This window comes from Pleurodeles waltl, chromosome 3_1, assembly GCF_031143425.1.
Source record: "Pleurodeles waltl isolate 20211129_DDA chromosome 3_1, aPleWal1.hap1.20221129, whole genome shotgun sequence".
NCBI lineage: Eukaryota > Metazoa > Chordata > Amphibia > Caudata > Salamandridae > Pleurodeles > Pleurodeles waltl.
This window is the reverse complement of record NC_090440.1, coordinates 323608811-323627488: the sequence shown is the minus strand read 5'-3', so window position 1 is coordinate 323627488 and position 18678 is coordinate 323608811. Positions and strand designations below refer to the sequence as shown.

The following is an 18678-nucleotide window of genomic DNA, read 5'->3' as shown; positions in this document are numbered from 1 at the left end:
ACACAACATCAAAATTGGAGAAAAAGTATTGACAATATTCTTGGTTATAGAAATGTGTTAGTAAAAGACTACAACTTATAGCGGATGTTAAAGGCACACTCTGATAGGCAATTCCCTCCTCCACAGAGGCTGGAATCTGCGTACAGACATAACAATCTTTTGCGTCCATCACTTCAACATACTCACGCAATAAGTAATAGAAGACTGTAGAAGAAAGCTCTTTTTCTTCAAGTACGTATTTGACATCTATCTTAAACCTATCTTTTGCTGATGATGTAGTAGTAGTCTCTAAAGAACTATCAGTAGTAAGTGTCTTTGTAACAAGGTTGGCTACATTCATCTCAGAAACAATCACACTTATGAATAACAATAAACATATTATTACACATACAACTGCCAAACCAATAGCTATACATTTGCAACAACTACTTTTAGTGTGTTGATTGCTAAAGTTTCCCATGATGTATAGAAAACCAAAAATAGAAATGAGTAAGCAAAAATGTGACTATGCAGCAAAATCAAAACAAAAACAAAAAAACTAAAATTTACAAAATTTCTAAATTTTCAGCAAATCAAATCCCTTCATTTTTTTTTTTTCAAAAGTTCATTCACTCTATCAAGATCCTTCTTGGCAAAATTTGGTAAAAATATGTCAAAACCAGTATAACAGCTTGTCAATTCAGGTTATCAAAGTCTCATTAGGCACGACTTTCTAATATTCTTTCTATTTCAAAATTCAATTTAACACCAGTTTTTCCTTTGTCTCTTCATGTGCCAAAATATAAATGCAGAATGTCTTTATACAAAAATTCTAAAATTCTTCTTGCCAATCATTTTTTGAATACATATGCCCATTATGCACCGGGAAATCTCCTGCTTGCAACTTTCTTTCTATTGGGTCTTTGACTATTTTCACCTTCATCTCCAATTACAATTTGCTCTTGAATTGGTGAAACTACATTTATCTTCTCTCCTTTTGAGCTTTTCTCTGGCCTGTTGTCACCTTTCAAAGGTTTACTTGTCAACACCCTTTTCAGAATCAAACTTGAATTCTTCTCTCCTGACGTCCCTGCAACTGGTTCAGTTGGTCAGGATCTGTCTCGACTCCCTCTCCAATGGGGTCAGTCACTTTTTCAGTCTGGTATGTCAGACCACCTGCTTCTGATGACAACCTCTTCTGAGCAGAACTTCTTTCGGCCGGTACTGTTCTTTGTTCTCCTTGTACCGGTCGTTTTACCACTTCATTTGTGGATGATTCACCTTCCTCCAAGATTCTATCTCTTTCATATGTTACAGGAGTAGATAAATCAGTTTGACCATTTCCAGGTATTGTCTCTAGTTCTTCTCTTTCTTGTTCTCGCCATGGAATACGGTTTGCTGCTGGCAATCTCAACAACTTCTTCTTGCTCTGTTGGATTGTTTACCTTCCGAGTGTAGCTTGCATGCACCCAGTTCAGTAAACCGGCACACTTCACAGCCGTCGTCATTATAAATAGCACCTGATAAGAGCCCTTCCACCTTGGCTCCAAGCACAACTTCCTTACATGCTTACGAATGACAACCCAATCACCAGCTCTCAAGTTGTGTCCCTGACCTTGAGACTTGTTGAATTGTAGTTGCTTCCACCTGATGAGAAAAAGATCGAACCACATCAGCCAAGCCTTTGCAATAGTCTAACACCATGTCACCTGTAATAATTACAAGAGCATTTGCAGGAATTGCTGGTAGTCTTATGGTTCTCCCCATCAACATTTCATGGGGTGACCATCCTCTCTTCTTGTCAGGAGTACTTCTCATTGACATTAGAACCAAAAGTAAAGCATCTGGCCATTTCAAATTTGTTGATGCACACATCTTTGCATGTCTGGACTTTAGAGTTCCATTCATATGCTCTACAAGCCCTGTAGCTTCTGGGCGGTAACTACAATGGAGTTTCTGCTGAATGTTTAAAGCTGAACATAGCAACTTTATCACTTCATTGTTGAAGTGGCTTCCTCTATCTGACTCTAAAGAGACCAGGAAACCAAAATGTGTAGTAACTTAGTTACTGCAAGGCTAACATTTCTCCTTGTAGGGTACGCCTCAATCCAGTGACTGAAAGTACACACAATCACCAACACATATTTCAAACCAGCACATGCAGGCATCTCAATAAAATCCATTTGCAATCTGCTGAATGGACCTCTCGCCATGCCAATGTGTCCCATATTGACCACTGTCCCTTTGCCAAAGTTCATCTGCTGGCAGACAATACGTCTATGGCAAACTACTTCGGCAACTTTTCTAAATTTCAGGTTGAACCAATGTTTACTTGAAACTTCGAATCATTGCATCTCTCCCTACATGTGCTTGACCATGGTAGTATCTAGCCATTTGAATCAGCAAACTGTTTGACAGAACCACCTTTCCCTCTGCTGTCACTGAAACATCATCCTCCCTCTGGATACATTTAAGTTTTACCCAGTCTTTGTGCTCTTCCTTTAGAACACTGTCTTGTAGAGCTTTCAGCTCTTCTAAAGTGTCAACAATTTGCATAGTGAAATTGGTATAGACGTCATCATTTTCAGGCATTAACTCACAATTTCCCTTAAAAGAAATACCATTCAGGGCGCAGAATTTTGCAACTTGATCTGTGTAAGCATTTGCCAAAGTTACATAATCCTGTCCTCTTTCATGTGCACTGCATTTCACCACAGCAATTTTCTCAGGTTTCTGAACAGCTTGTAACAATTCATGAATTCTTTTACCATTTCCTCCAGGTGAACCAGAAGAAGTTAAGAAACCTCTCTGTGACCATATCTGGCAAAAATCATGCACAATACAGAATCCATATTGACTATCTGTATAGATTGTTACTTTTATTGAGTCTGAAATTTGGCATCGTCCAGAAAGAGCCACCAATTCTGCAATTTGTGCAGAAAACACTCCTTGAAGCTTCCAGTATACCAGTGATGGTACATACTGCATATCCTGCTCTCAATGTTCCCACATTATCTCTTAAGCAGGAATCATCAACAAAGATAATTTGATCATTGTCTTCTAGGCAGGTGTCTCTAATACCTGCCCCTGGCTTTTTGCATAATTCTGTAATTTCCAAACAGTCATGTTCAGTATCATCCAAATGATCTGAACCAATTCTTTCAATCGGAATTAAAGTTGCTAGGTTAAGCACTGTACACCTTTTGATTGTTACATTTGGAGCTCCCAGAATCACTTTTTCATAACGTGATAATCTTGCATTGGTCAGGTACTGTGTCTTTGAACGTGTCAACAGAATTTCTATTGAATGAGGCACCATCACTGTAAGAGAGTAACCCATTACAATAGTCTCACTTTGAGTTATACTCTGCTCTACTACTGTAAAAGATTGCAAGCATCCCGGTAAGGGTGCTATGACTGGATCCAAAGTAGCTGAAAAATATGCTTCTGGGCGATTGACACCACCATGTGTCTGCGTCAAAACAGACAAAGAACATTCATCACGTTCATGACAAAATAACAGAAAACTCTTTGTGTAATCAGGCATACTGATAGACCTGATAGCCTTAGGGTGGCCACCCCTAACTTTTTGCCTGCCTCCCTCCACTTTTTGGACACTGTGTCTCTTGTTTTAGGACTCTGCGTACTTTACCACTGCTAACCAGTGCTAAAGTGCATAATTTCTGCAGAGCATGCCCTACCTGCCAGGCTAGTGGGAAGACAGGGAAAAGGCTGAAGGCCCCCCTGATCCTACTCCCCGTCGCTGGCACCCCCTTTGAAAGGGTAGGCATCGATGTCATTGGTCCCTTGGACTACCGTAGGCAACAGATTTATCCTGGTTTTGGTGGATCATGCCACTCGCTACCCAGAGGCAATCCCTCTGAGGACAGTGACTGCACCAGTGGTGACCAGAGCTCTGATGGGTGTATTTACCCGTGTGGGGTTCCCAAAGGAGGTTGTGTCTGAAAGAGGCACAAACTTCATGTCAGCGTACATGAAGTCCATGTGGGATTAGTGTAGGGTAACCTACCAGTTCACCACCCCTTACCATCCTCAATCCAATGGGCTTGTTGAGAGATTTAACAAGACCCTAAAAGGCATGATCACTGGCCTACCTGAGGCCACGAGGCGTAAGTGGAGGTGACCTAGAAAGGGATGGGGTTCAGCCCTTTGAACTTCTCTATGGTCACCCTGTCAGGGGACCACTAAGCATAGTGAAAGAGGGATGGGAGATAGCTCCCAAGAAACCTACCCAGGATGTGGTCAGTTACATGCTGGCCCTCCGTAAACAGATACAGCGCTTCTGGTAGCAGGCCAAGAGTAACCTCGAGGCCAGTCAAGAGGTGATGAGGAGTTCTATGACCGGAAGGTCACTCTGGTTGAATTCTCACCTGGCGACAAAGTTTGGGTGATGGAGCCAGTAGAGCCTAGAGCTCTCCAGGACCGCTGGACTAGCCCATTTCAAATTAAGGATCGGAAGGGGGAGGCCACTTACCTAGTGGACCTGAAGACCCATAGACACCCCCTAAGGGTTCTCCACCATAAATGACTAAAGCCTCATTTTGAGAGGTCTGAAGGTAGTATGCTCTTTGTGAGAGATGAGGACATGGAAGAGGAGAGTGAGCTTCTCCCCGTCCGCCTCTATGCCAAAGAAGGTGATGGGTCAGTGGAGGGTGTCAATCTCTCTGACTCCCTGGCTCTAGATCAGAGAGGAGACGGCTACGAGTTGTTGGAGCAGTTCTCTTCCCTGTTCTCCCTCACACCTGGACTCACACACTTGTGTGTCCATGACACTGACACAGGAGACAGTCCACCTGTGAAGAATAAAATGTATAGGGTGTCAGACAAAGTGAGGTCCAGTATCAAGGATGAGGTTTCCAAGATGCTGGCTCTTGGGGTGACAGAGAGGTCCAGCAGTCCCTGGTCCAGTCCAGTGGTGTTGGTTCCCAAGGCTGCTGCTCCCGGTGCTAAGCCAGAACTTAGATTCTGTATAGACTACCGGGGTCTCAACTCTGTCACGAAGACAGATGCTCACCCCATCCCCAGAGCTGATGAGCTCGTAGACAGGCTCAGCGCTGCCAAGTTCCTACATAAGGACCTCTCTAATCCACTTCCAATGATGTTACCATCGCACACTCCTCCTCATCTGAGCTATCCATCAGCCATACATCATTTATTTCATTCTCACTGTGTAAAGGAAATTGATTCACTGTATTAATACTCTTATTTGTTTTCTGATTCATGACCACCTGAGAAAGCATAACTTGTTGCTGATCCATAGGACTCTGCGGCATTTGAATTTGTCTTGGTGTGTATATTTGTTGTGCAGGCACCATCTGCATCTGCACTTGTGGCTGAAATTATTGTACTTGTGGCATTTGTACTTGTTGTACATGCGGTTGTACATTTTTCATTTGTTGCATCGGTTGTAAAGATTGAAAACCCTACATAGTATTCACATTATTCTGGAAATTCAGATTTTGACCTCTTATTCTGGGTCCTCTCATGCTCTGATAGGTATTAATACCATTTGTCTGCTGAACAACAAACCCCTTGATTCAACATCAGGCACTGCCTTTTCCAATGTCCAATTGCCCCACAAACATGACAAGGTAAAAAAAAATTCCCTTGCTGCTCTCCTTGAGTCATCACAGAATTCAAATCTACATTCCAATTACCAACCGAAAGCATCATTCCACCTCGGCCTCTACCTCTGCCTTGATTTTAAAACATACCATTCCCTTGCGGCTGTTGTTGAAAATTCCCCTTCATTCCTTTCTGTGCAGCCTTGATCTGCATTACCATTGCCTTCTCTTTCAACTTCCTTTGCTTCATTTCGATCTCATCACTACAATATTTTGCATACTGTAACACCTCGTCAATCAGTTTAGCTTGCCAACAGATCAAATGACTCTTAATCATCTGGCTAATTTCTGTTTTCATTCCTTCAACAAACCTGAACCCCAAATGAATCATATGCAAAAGACAAACAAAACTGGTGGTTGATGCTAAATGTTCGCACATCCACATTCAAATGTATGACTTAGTAATTCAAGTTCAACGTGATTGTTGGGGGTGCCAACCTGGTAAAAACACCCAACCACCACGGGCGTTGGCGCACTGATCGGAACACCAATCCGAGCTGAAGCAAAGTCAAAGAATGCCAGGGCACATCAAAAGTAGTCCGAGAATCAATTCCAAATGGAGAAAAAAGTTCAGAGTCCAAACACTGTGTAATGGTTGATGTAGGTTTATTCCTTGTAGACAAAGTATGGTCTATGAACATCCGACACATGTTTCGTCACATGGACTTTTTCAAGGCAAAGAAATGGATGTGGTTAATATTTGGAGAAGAAATTGGGATGTTCCGATAACCAATATTATTTGTGGTGTCCTTCAGAAAACTGTGTGCACTGGACTGAAGACAGTCATGGCAGTTAAGTTCAAATAGTAAGATCCCTGATATCATTCATAAGATATCCATGCAGGGCAAAGGCCATAATAAGCCTCTGAGAGTCAGTCCATAGTCAGCAGTCTATTTTCAAAAATGTCAGAGAATCAGAATAGGGAAGAGGAAACAATAAACAGAGTGAGATTATCAATGGAAGGAGGTGAGCTTCTTGAAGGGACAATGAGTGTAAACAGACTTGAGTCATATACTGAAGCTCAGTTGAGATACTTGTGTAAAATTATTACAAAAGGAGCAGAGAAAGTACACCAGCAACTACAAGAAGTAGCAGATGGATATCAAATAGACCTCACAAAAATGAAAAACCTGAAGAGAAGTTATAGATTAAATCATTTTTGAATCACTCAAATCTTCTAACCATTTAGTTATCTCTTGTGCAGACAGGCCCTTCAAGGAAATCTTGTTAGGCTGAGCACTCAATGATTGCTGCTGTATTGTACTCACCCATTTTGGAGTGAATAATCTTCTTTCTTGATTACTGGATGATCCACTTCCAGAATTCCTAACAGGAGACAGATCTATTAAAGACCTTGACTCATTCAGGATTTGTCCTTGTCTTGAGGAAGATATGATCCCATTCTGACTCTGAACTAAGGAGTTTGTTCCACCATTATTACTCTGGATATATAATGGCGTAGGTGGTCCCATTGTAATTGGTACTGTAATTGCATCTGGGCATCTTGTATGAACATTCTGTGACTGTTTTATCCCCCTGTTCTGCATCTGTACTATCAGTATTGAAGTAGGCTCCTTTTGAATTATTCTCAGCTCTTGTAGATTCTGACCTGAAGACAAATTTAATTGGTTGTCCTTACAATCGGAACCTCTGGATAAGTCTCAGGAATATTCATCTCTGGTCGCTGTCTATTGTTTAATGAATCATTAAAACTACTCTGCATCTGTACATGTTCTCTTGAACCAGTACTAATCTGGCCTAAGCTCTGTGAATCTCATCCCAGAAAATTCTGATTCATGTTAGAGTTGACCTGTAATGGTCTCTCTATGGTGATGCAATCATCATCAGAGTGTTCCGTGATACCCCGACTGATGACGGTGCAGTTGGTCTCGTACCACTAGTCCCAGAACCCTCTTGAGCCACATATGGTGGTGGACGATTTCACGAAATCTCAGAAATAAACTCATCATCCGATTCATCATCATTGAACATAACTGTTTTAAGTTCTTTTGATTTCTGACCCTTGTCTACTGAAGAACTCTTTTTATTCTTCTTTGCCTTATTTGGCTAATTTTCATCATCTTTTGTCGGTGCTGGAAACAACCAAACTCCTTGTAAAGTAGCTTGTCTCCACTCTCTCTGCTCACTGTCCCATCTACCGTCCGCTAGTGACTTTCCTACCTTCTCGTTCCCCTCTCAAATTTTAGACTATTGCTGCCTAGCTACTAGTTCCCAAATTGCTAAAGATTTGAACTGAGCTGGCCTCGAGGATGTTTCAAACTATACATTTTCTGCCTCAAATTCTCCAAAATCCTAAAACTAAAAGTACAATTTTCTGGAAAGCTAGACAACCCTCTTTCTTTGTCATCTTAAATCAATGTTTCAACCTAAGACATGCTCCGGTACCCTTCTCATCAATCATGATATATGCCAGAGTACCTTCTGGAGGACAAATTCCTCCTTCTCTTGCCGGAACATACTCATCACCTCTAAAGGCACTTTTAAAAGCTTTGAAAAACTTCATTTTTGACAAAATCTGTTAAAAAAACAATTGATCACGAAGTGACTACAATGCCACAATCCTCTTCGACACCTTTCTTGTCCAATCGCACCATGCGATTGTCCACCAATCCGTGCACCAACCTTTTTACTGACCAACCTATCTCAGCACGGCACACACTGATGTCACAGTACCACACACACACACACACACCCAGCGCAGCAGCTGAGGTGCTGACAAAGTCTATTGGCTTACCTCCCGTAAACACAACACACTCAACCTAATGTAATATTAATTTGCAAGCAATTTGCAAACCAAAAGAAAACAAATTTGTCTATTTACTATAGGTAGGGTAACACAATCAGTTCAAGAACCTTCCAAATTTTGCTCTCAGCTTTTGCATTTATAGCTATTCTTTTTCACAGATCCCGACATTTTCAAGCAAAATTCGACCTGCCCAGTTCACTCTCAACGGATCAATGGCTACTGTCCTGGTGCACATAGAACTCGCCAAATCTCAGTCGAACATTTCAAACATTCAAATTATCTTGTAACTCAACTTACCAACCACACCTGAATCGTCTACTAAATAGACAAATTACAACATATACCAAGTGTCTCACTACACTTGTCAATATACTCCGGAGTCTCAGACTTCTCTCATTAGGTCCGTCTTATGATAACTATGTGGACACTTTTTCCGAGCACTAAGCGCCACACACATATGAAGTTCACTGACTTCCCTACTCACATACCTTTTGGAGTACGCCCACTCCCTATAAACTCCTAAATCTCTATTGGAGTACACCCACTCCCTATAAACTCACACACAACTCAATTATCTGCAAATTAGCTTAATCTGTACAAGCTCATATTCTACTCACTCTCAATTCAACCACAAAACACTAAGAACACTCCCTATCAACCTAGAACATCTCCAAGGACTGGGGAAAGTCACTATAGGCATCTAGCAACTCATTTTATGAAATCCATAAAACATATTGAAAAATTTAGTAATCAAAAACACACTAAAAACTTTCACAAATTATGACGTAGTAAATGACATCATCTAAAAATGACGCAACCGTAACTTTGCTACCAAAAACTATGAGCGCGGAGAAATCCTAGTTAATATCTTAGACTGAATAGGGGATTTCACGCATCAGCCTGATGAACCGAACCAACATAGTTTAAGGGGGATGTCAACTGAAATACGTCACAAATATCACAATAACCAGTGCTAAAGTGCACGTGCTCTCTCCCTTAAAACATGGTGACATTGGCTCATGACCAATTAGCATATTACTTGTAAGTCCCTAGTAAAATACACTACATGTGCCCAGGGCCTGTAAATTACATGCTAATAGTGGTCCTGCAGCACTGGTTGTGCCACCAACATAAGTAGCCCCATAACCATGTCGCAGGCATGCTTTTGCAAGGCCTGTGTGTGCAGTTTCACTGCCACTTCGACTTGACATTTAAAAGTACTTGCCAAGCCTTAAACTCCCTTTCTTCTACATATAAGTCACCCCTAAAGTAGGCCTTAGGTAAACCATAGGGCCGGGTACTGTGTATTAAAAAGGCAGGACATATGTCTGTGTGTTTTAGATGTCCTGGTAGTGGAAACCTCCTAAATTAGTTTTCCACTGCTGTGAGGCCTGCCCCTTTCATAGGCTAACATTAAGGCTACCCTCATAAACTGTTTGAGTAGTAGATTCTGATTAGAAAGGGGTAAACAGGTCATATTTAGTATGCCAGAATGGTAATACAAAATCCTGCTGACTGGTGAGGTTGGATTTTAAATCCTTCTGTGTCTTACAGCCTGTCTCCAATCCACGTCTGGGCTGGGCTGGTTGACAGCTCCCTTGTGCATTTCAACCAGACAACCACAAACACAGGATGCTCAGTCAAACCTGCACACATCTGCATACTGAATGGATCTTCCTGGGCTGGAAGGGTGGAGGGCCTGAAAACTTAAATTTCTGGCTTGCCCTCACACAATGGACCACCCAACCCCTACTGGGACCCTGGCAGACAGGGTTGTATTTAAGGGGACCTTGTGCACTTCAAAATCACTCTTTGAAGCCTCCAACACTTCAAAGGCACTTTTGGGTATATAAACTGGGTCCCTGACCCTACCAACTCAGACACTTCTTGGGACGGATACTCTGCATCAGAACCTGCAACCTGCCAAGAGAAGCTCTTGGAAGCTCTGGCTGCCCAAAGGACTCACCTGGACTGCTTTTTAGTAAGGGACTGCTGCCTTGCTGTTGCCCTGCTGCCTTGCTGGCCTCTAGCTCTGCTGAGAAGTGCTCTCCAAGGGCTTGGATTGAGCTTGCCTCCTGTTTCCTAAAGTCTCAGGGCCAAAAAGACATCATCTCTGCAAAGGAACTCTTTGTATAGCGAAAATCGATGCACAGTCTGCTGGAATTGATGCACAGCTTGCCCAACGGTGAGAAAATCACCACGTTGCCGAAGCGGATCGATGCAGCCAAGCTCCCTGAGTGGAGATCGATGCAGCATCAGCGTTGTGACTAGATTTTCAGCGCACAGTGCACCGGATTTACGCATCGCCAAGCCGGAACGACGCAGCCTGACTTCCTGCAAGAAGAATCAATGCAGTACCAGCCATGCGACAGAAACTCTGCCGTATCACCCATTGTATCGATGCAACAGCTGTGACTTCGTCCCGCACGCCCAAGATTTGCACACATCGTCCCTGGGCGTCAAAAGACCCTGCATCGCAAAGAGGATTCAAGCCTGTGTGCGGAATTTGATACAGAGCCCATGTTGCGTGGAAAAGAATCGACACATCGTCTGTGTGTGCCTGAAAAACTGATGCACTCCTATCTTATTCCATGCATCTCCTCCTCTGCGGTCTTCATGCGTGTAACTTTGACACAAACCAGGTACTTTGTGCTTGCAAAAGACAATTGTTGCTTTTAAGAACTAAAGACTCTTCTAATCATTACAAAAGTGATATTCCAATTTATGATTGTCAAATCTTACTTGTTTTGACCTTAATTTATCAGATAAATATCTTATATTTTTCTAAACTTGTGTGGTGTCTTTTTGTGGTGGTCTCACTGTGTTATTGCAGGATTTACTGCACAAATACTTTACACTTTGCCTTCTACGTTAAGCCTGACTCCTCAGTGCCACACTATCGGGGGAAGGGGGCACAGGATAATTTGTATTGTGTATGACTTACCCTGACTAGGATTTGTGGTCCCTACTTTGACAAGGGTGTATACCTATGCCAACTAGAGACCCCATTTCTAACAGACACGCACCTAGGAGGCGGGCCTAAAGAATGACGCTAGGGCAGATTAGCATCAAATGTTAACTTTTGGTCGTTAAAGTGCTGTTAAGCACATTTCCTTAGGGAAACACCATGGAGTCCACCATGGTGTCACTGTTTTTAGGACATGGATGCCCACCCCAACCCTCAGCATCACCACCACCCACACCGCAGGGACAATACAGGTGGAGGGAGCAAATCCCAGGTAAGTTTACGTGCTTAACTTTTGTGTGCCACTGGAGTCCTCCTCACCTGGGGCCCCCTGGCTGGCACTGGTTCTGTTGGAGTTGTCGTGGTAACACTGGTCCCATGTGGTGGACATTGTGGTTTGGGTAATGTCTCCTGTCCATACTTGGACAGGCATAATTTTTTGGCTGCTTGTGCGACCATAAATGATGCTAGGCTGACTAGCTGCACACTTTATGCAGCTAATCCATCTAACATCATTTTTGGCCCACTAGCGCCATTCTTCCTAACACCTTCCAGCACCGGCTAACCATTCCTTAGCGCCATCATGCATCTTTCTTTAAATATGGTGCATGGATGGGGCTGAGGAATGATGTTAACCCTCGTTAATATTTTTGACACACAACTGTGCATCATTTTCCTTAAATATGGGCCTAAATGCACCTCCATCCTGCAGATATTTTCTGGAAGAGAGTTTCAAAACCAGGAACTTGTGAAGTCATTTCTGACGATTAATATGTAATTAGCTGTTTGATTTCTGAAAATCTTCCTCTTTTTGGTGATAGAATGTTGGCAGATATGGAACTTTGGTGCACTATAGAGAATTGTAAAAACAAATCTATAATTTCTTGTGAGTCAATGGAGACCTTAGAGAATGGAACAAGTGAAGGTTCTATGCAGACATTGGATGGTTGCTTTAGCTGCTGAATTTCTAGGCATTTTGTAGCTTTCTGAGGAGTATACATTTTCTTTTTTTATTTCTGCTATATGTGAGATACATTACTCATTGAACGCTCTTTTTTCAGATCATCAGCTACATTCCATGTTATGAAACATGGACACTACATCTCGAGATTTGGCAGTACACTTGGATTACAGTGTGTTGGCATGAATGAAAATGGAATTATTTTCAACAGTAATCCATCACTTTGGAAAGAGATCCGGCCTTATTTTAGCAAAGGTAATTAATGCATTCCCCTTAAAAGTCTTCTTGAACCATCACAACAGATTTGAGCCTTTTTACACCACACTTCTCAAGTACTAGAAACTATTTTAAAGAGTATTATAATGTGGATGTGGACTATAAGTAGCATGCATCACTGTATACTTTACAGCAGTGTTTTCCTCTGCTTTGACTATCAATGACCTACTTTTATCTTGGCATTTATGCTTTAAATACACTTCGAAACAAAGTTTATTTTATACCAGCAATGCTCCCTGTTGTACATATAATGAATATTATACTTTTACATGTCCAATTTCATAATTATTTGTGACAGTCCTCAAGCCCATCTGTGAGAAAATGCCCCTTCTTTTACGCCCACCCTCATTTCCTGTTGACTGGTGCAGATGGTTTTTGATCTGTGCGTACTGGGGTACTGGTGCCCAGTCATTTAATTTTCTAGTAAGGCCATTGTATATGGTGCAAGAGAGTACAGCAATGGCATAAAAAGTTAAATGTCATCTTTGGACTGCAGCTCCTATTGTGATATTTACTAGGCTAACATTTGTAAGGAATCCTGGAGTTTGTGATTTCTGGGGATCATGACCAGTGTTGTAGGGATGGGGTCATGTTTCTCAGACTCTACAAAACAAACATACTATGGTCTGGACTTGACGACTGTGGCAGACTGGATGCTGGGTAGGTGAATGAGGAAGAAGTCCAGGGTGACTTCTCAATGAGGGTACCAGAACTGAAACCTCCTTACTTTCTCGCATATGAAGTTGACTTAAAAAACATTCTTGTATACCAGCGCATGTTAAAGATCATTTAAAGCCTGGAAAAACAGTAATTCACTCACTTCCTTTCCGTTTCCAAGCCTTATGTGCTTATACAGATTTGCAGCTATGAACAGGCAGGCTGCCATCTAAAACCATCTGCCGGCAGTGGCGGCTGCTGACTTTAAAAGTGGTGTGGCTAAATGAACATTTATACTGTTGTGAAATCTTACCTTGACTATCTTCAGGCATTCAGCACACTTCAGACATTAGACTCTGTGCCCGAGGTAATCCTGCCGCCTCATGGAGTTGTGCTCCCTGCCTGTTGATATGTTTGGGGAAAATAAACCTGATCTCCTCAGCCAATCCAAGAACTGCTGTTATACTGCTTGTAATGTTAAACAGCATAACAGCAGGGCTTGGATTGGTTGGGGCAAATAGACCCAGCACTCCCTTGAAGACCAATGGGGCTGTGTCTTTGCTGACGTAGCTACATGCTATCATTCAGTGTGGAACCTGGAACTGGGCATGTCAGGTTGGCTACGGCAAAATACTGGCCAATCTGACATGCGCAGCTCCATCAACACCTCAGCTGCTTATCCTACCCAGCCATGTCTTTTATGAGAGCACCATAGCCCCACCACATAAGAAGTAAAAATGAATGGAGGTACGGGCAGTTTAAATTAAATGCTACACTAAGGAGCCTGGGAGGTAGTTGCACTTATCAGCAGGTTGAAGGAACCGCCACTGTCTGTGTGCTGGGCTGATGATGTCACAGCTGTGATGTTTGGGAGGTCATCAGCCCTGTGAAGCCATGACATTTGGCACAGAACTCCACTTCCTCATGACATATCTGCAGGGTTAGCCCTGGGTGCTTCAAATTGAACCCCTGTAGTGCTGTGGGCTATATGATCATCAAGAACTGGTCCTGTGACACCCTACTATCTCACAACTCATTACATGGTGAGATGGAGTCACCAAGACTCACAGACCCCTCTAAACCTATCAAGAGACATAAAAAAGTGTGTTCTTAAAGACTGTAGGCCAAAAGCAGAGCCCTGGAACCTGCACACTGTATTAGCACAAGTTTGGTGGAAACAGTGTGCAGGATCTAGTTCATAACTTTCAGTAATGTCGGGAGAATGAACACACAGAGGAGCATACACTGTGCAGTACAGCTTTTCAGCTTTCAGTCTGCTGCATCCAGTGACCATACCCTCTATGCCCAGGAAAAGATAGACTCTGTTAGAGGTAGATGAGGACAGACAATATCTTCCCCCAGGGTACCTGCTACTTGAAAGAGATGTAAGTGTGTTAATCATCAAATGTAAAAGCAGCACATGAGCTGTTATAGACTTTAACGGGTGGAGTCACTTGAAGCTTTTCGATAGACAAAGGTTTATTTTATACTGTTTGAGTGGCAATGTAAGAGTGTTACTAGCTGCGATCTGAAATGTGTTCTTCTAAAGAAAACATATAAAACAAGGCTTGCTCTGTGAACAATTTGATTGCATATTAGCAGATAGTATATATTTTGAATGCACTCATTTTATCCTAAATACTAAATCCATATGCACCTTTTGCAGCAGTCGTATAGTGTGTGTAAAACAATGTTTAAATAATCACTTCCATATTCACAGTGCTTTCAGACGTAGGCTGGGACCGCATTGCGTTATAATTCCCCATCTCTATTTTACACTGTGCCAAACCAGTTCAGCTAGTCTAGTTAATCATGGAAATCTGCAGTAGCATTAACCAGTTGAGCTGTTATAATTTAAAAGAACACATTTCACACCTTTGTCTTTAGCTTTCATTTATTTTGCACAAACGTTGTGTGTGTTCTGTTATAAGTGCATTTACCCATACGTGAGACCCGACAAAATAGTTGCAGAATATTTAGTTCTTTTTAGCCAGATCCATGACTAAATGTAGACAATGAGCAGATCTATTTTCACTAGTTGGTCCATTAACCTTAATCTCAGATGTCCTTGCAGGTTTCATCATGTTGATTAAATACATTTTACTGAAAACATGCAACATTTTCCTCATTTTTTAAAAAACTCTCCAGGGGAGAACCCCCGGACCTCTGCTTAGGTCACTCAAGCTCACTTGCTGTGTTTGCTCATCCAGGCAAATGTTCATGGTTTGGTGTCATGCCCACCACTTTCAAAGATAACAGGCCACCACTGGTAAGGTCACAGGGTAATTCAGGTCACCAATCAATTCTGGGGCAAGGTGGAAAGTGCCAGAACATTTCAGAAAAACCATAACAAAGCTGCATGGTTCAGAAACCATCAGTAGGAGCTGGGAAGATTGAAGCACCAGTCACATCATTACATTTTGCCTGGAAAAAGGGAATGTTGCGTTCTCTGCTCTGGTTGCATAGGTCGCACTGTTTGGGTTCTCTGCACCTTTTTGGTTTGCTACCCTTCAGGTTCCCTTGGTGCCTATAGCAGCTCAGGTTGATCATTCCTTCCACAGTTACTGAGCATTGATTACTGCCACTCTAGAATTCCTGCAACCTCAAACACTCCAAGTCATCATGATTCCCAACAGCTCTACTATTTGAGGCAGATCTTTATATGTAGTTCTAGGGCTATATACTTGTTGACTGGGGGCTAGTCATAACCTTTCTTTTTCTGTACCCTAGTAAGCCATTCTTCTAATACTCTTAAGACATTTTATTCTGGTATTTACAAGTAAATTTAAATTGATGGTGACTTGTTTTAAGGAATTATGAGGGTTACCAGCTAGTCCATTGAAGATCAAGGGTCCTTGCAACATGCCTTTCACCAGCCCATACTCCTGAGGTCAGTGGGCAAAGATACCAATGAAGTGTCTCTTTTCTCTTTATCTTACCCCCCTTTTTTCCCCTGTATAGTCACTTCATGTGAGATTGTGAATTATGAGCTGATGTGGATGGTACTCAATCACAAATAATAAAGCCACTATGTTGTTAGGTCCACCTAAAGGTTTCAGTAAATTAAATCTGAGTTCGATCCCTGGCAGCTATGGCAAGCAGGTTAAACTTAATAAAATCTGTAAAGCATTAGTACCAAAACAGTCAAAAAGTCAATAACAGATCACAATAAAAGTTAATTTAATGTGATAAATTACACCAAAATGACAACAATCTAAGAAGGGAAACCGAATATATGAATTTTCGGTTTTAAGTAAATGTAGTGCTAAAAAGCGCAATCGACAATGGTAGTCATAGTCTCGTTTGATGCAATTTCAGGCCAACCACGAGGTAGTGTGGGTTGGAAACACTAACTAGATTCAACACAATCACAGGTTTTACTCTGGAGGTGATAGTATTCCCTCCCCGCAACATAGTGATCTGTCCAATTAGGATGGGCAGACACATGCTGTCTTTTACTGTCACCACCAGGGATAGTACTAAACACTAAGGGGGTCATTCTGACCCTGGCCGGCGGCGGTAGCCGCCGGCCTGGCTGGGACCGGCAGAAGATCGTACCGCGGTCAAAAGACCGCGGCGGTCATTCTGGGTTTCCCACTGGGCTGGCGGGCGACCGCCAAAAGGCCGCCAGCCCAGTGGGAAACACCCTTCCACGATGAAGCCGGCTCCGAATGGAGCCGGCGGAGTGGAAGGTGTGCGACGGGTGCAGTAGCACCCGTCGCGAATTTCAGTGTCTGCTGAGCAGACACTGAAATTCAAAGTGGGGCCCTCTTATGGGGGCCCCTGCAGTGCCCATGCCATTGGCATGGGCACTGCAGGGGCCCCCAGGGGCCCCACGACACCCCTCACCGCCATCCTGTTCCTGGCGGTCGAAACCGCCAGGAACAGGATGGCGGTGAGGGGGTCGGAATCCCCCATGGCGGCGCAGCAAGCTGCGCCGCCATGGGGGATTCCTCAGGGCAGCGGAAAACCGGCGGGACACCGCCGGTTTTCCGGTTCTGACCGCGGCCATATCGCTGCGGTCAGAATGCCCTCAGGAGCACCGCCAGCCTGTTGCTCCCGCCGACCCCGGCGGTCAAGGACCGCCGGGGTCAGAATGACCCCCAAAATGCCCCCTTGCCGTGGGAGAAGACGCCCATATTGAGGAAGGCATTATCATTTTTGTTTTCACAAAGAAAATCCTGCTTCAGGATTTTCTTTTTTTAAATAAATAAAGAAAACAGTTTGGTGCAAGGCTCTATCATGCTGATGGAGCCTTGCACTAAACTGCAAAAAGCATTGAGAGAAACCACAGTGGCGGGGGTTCCTGCCAGTGCTTTAAAAATGACTGCCTGCTTGGTGGTCATTTCTAAATTTGACAGAAGGCATCTCCGTCATGACGATGGAGTAAATTACTCCACTGCCCTGGCAGAGAAACAGGGCAGTCCACCAAAAATTAAATGAGGCCTTAATTCTTTTATCTGGGAGACAAAGGGGGTCATTCTGACCCTGGCGGTCATTGAGCGGCAGGGTCAACGACCGCGGGAGCACCGCCAACAGGCTGGTGGTGCTCCCAAGGGCATTCTGACTGCGGCGGTATGGCCGCGGTCAGAAATGGAAAACCGGCGGTTTCCCGCCGGTTTTCCGCTGCCCTGAGGAATCCTCAAGCTGCGCCGCCATGGGGATTCCGACCCCCTCACCGCCATCCTGTTCCTGGCGGTTTTGACCGCCAGGAACAGGATGGCGGTGAGGGGTGTCGTGGGGCCCCCGTAAGAGGGCCCCAAAAAGATTTTCAGTGTCTGCCATGCAGACACTGAAAATCGCGACGGGTGCAACTGCACCCGTCGCACCCTTCCCACTCCGCCGGCTCCATTCGGAGCCGGCTTCCTCGTGGGAAGGGGTTTCCCACTGGGCTGGCAGGCGGCCTTCTGGCGGTCGCCCGCCAGCCCAGCGGGAAACACAGAATAACCGCGGCGGTCTTCTGACCGCGTAGCGGTATTCTGTTGGGGGAACTTTGACGGGCAGAGGTCTGATAGGGAAAACCGGTTTCTCCCACCCCCTTCAATGAGGCTTGGCAAGATTGGCTTGGCAAATTTGTCTCTGTGTCCTGGAGGACTTGAAGTCACGGGGTTTTGGGGATGTTAGTACCAGTCCAGTAAGACAAAGAAAGCCAATGGTTACAGGACCTCAGGAACAGCACTCGGGTCAAGACGCATTCCATCAGAGGCTACCAGCAGGGCTCAAGCCAGGTCCAGTTGGTATTGTTCAGCTAGGCTCTTTAGGAAAAGGCATATTGCAGCATTGTATGGCCTGTGTATCATACACAGGAGCTCAGAAAACTGACCGTTGGAGTCTCCTTCTTTATCTTCAAGTCGAAGCAGATTCAGCCCTTCATGTTGCCTCACAACTCTCAAACAGCCGCTGCAGTCCTCATCTGTTCTTCCACAGG

The 18678-nt window shown here is 43.6% G+C and overlaps 1 protein-coding gene across 2 annotated transcripts in view; it reads left to right on the top strand.

Moving 5' to 3' along the window:
* Positions 1-18678, top strand: part of CYP19A1 (cytochrome P450 family 19 subfamily A member 1) — a 392824-nt gene that overhangs the window by 187962 nt on the left and 186184 nt on the right. For both annotated transcript variants that reach the window (XM_069222480.1, XM_069222481.1), the window contains one exon: positions 12418-12572. In XM_069222480.1, coding sequence (XP_069078581.1) covers positions 12418-12572 — 155 coding nt within the window. The remainder of the gene's footprint in view (positions 1-12417; positions 12573-18678) is intronic.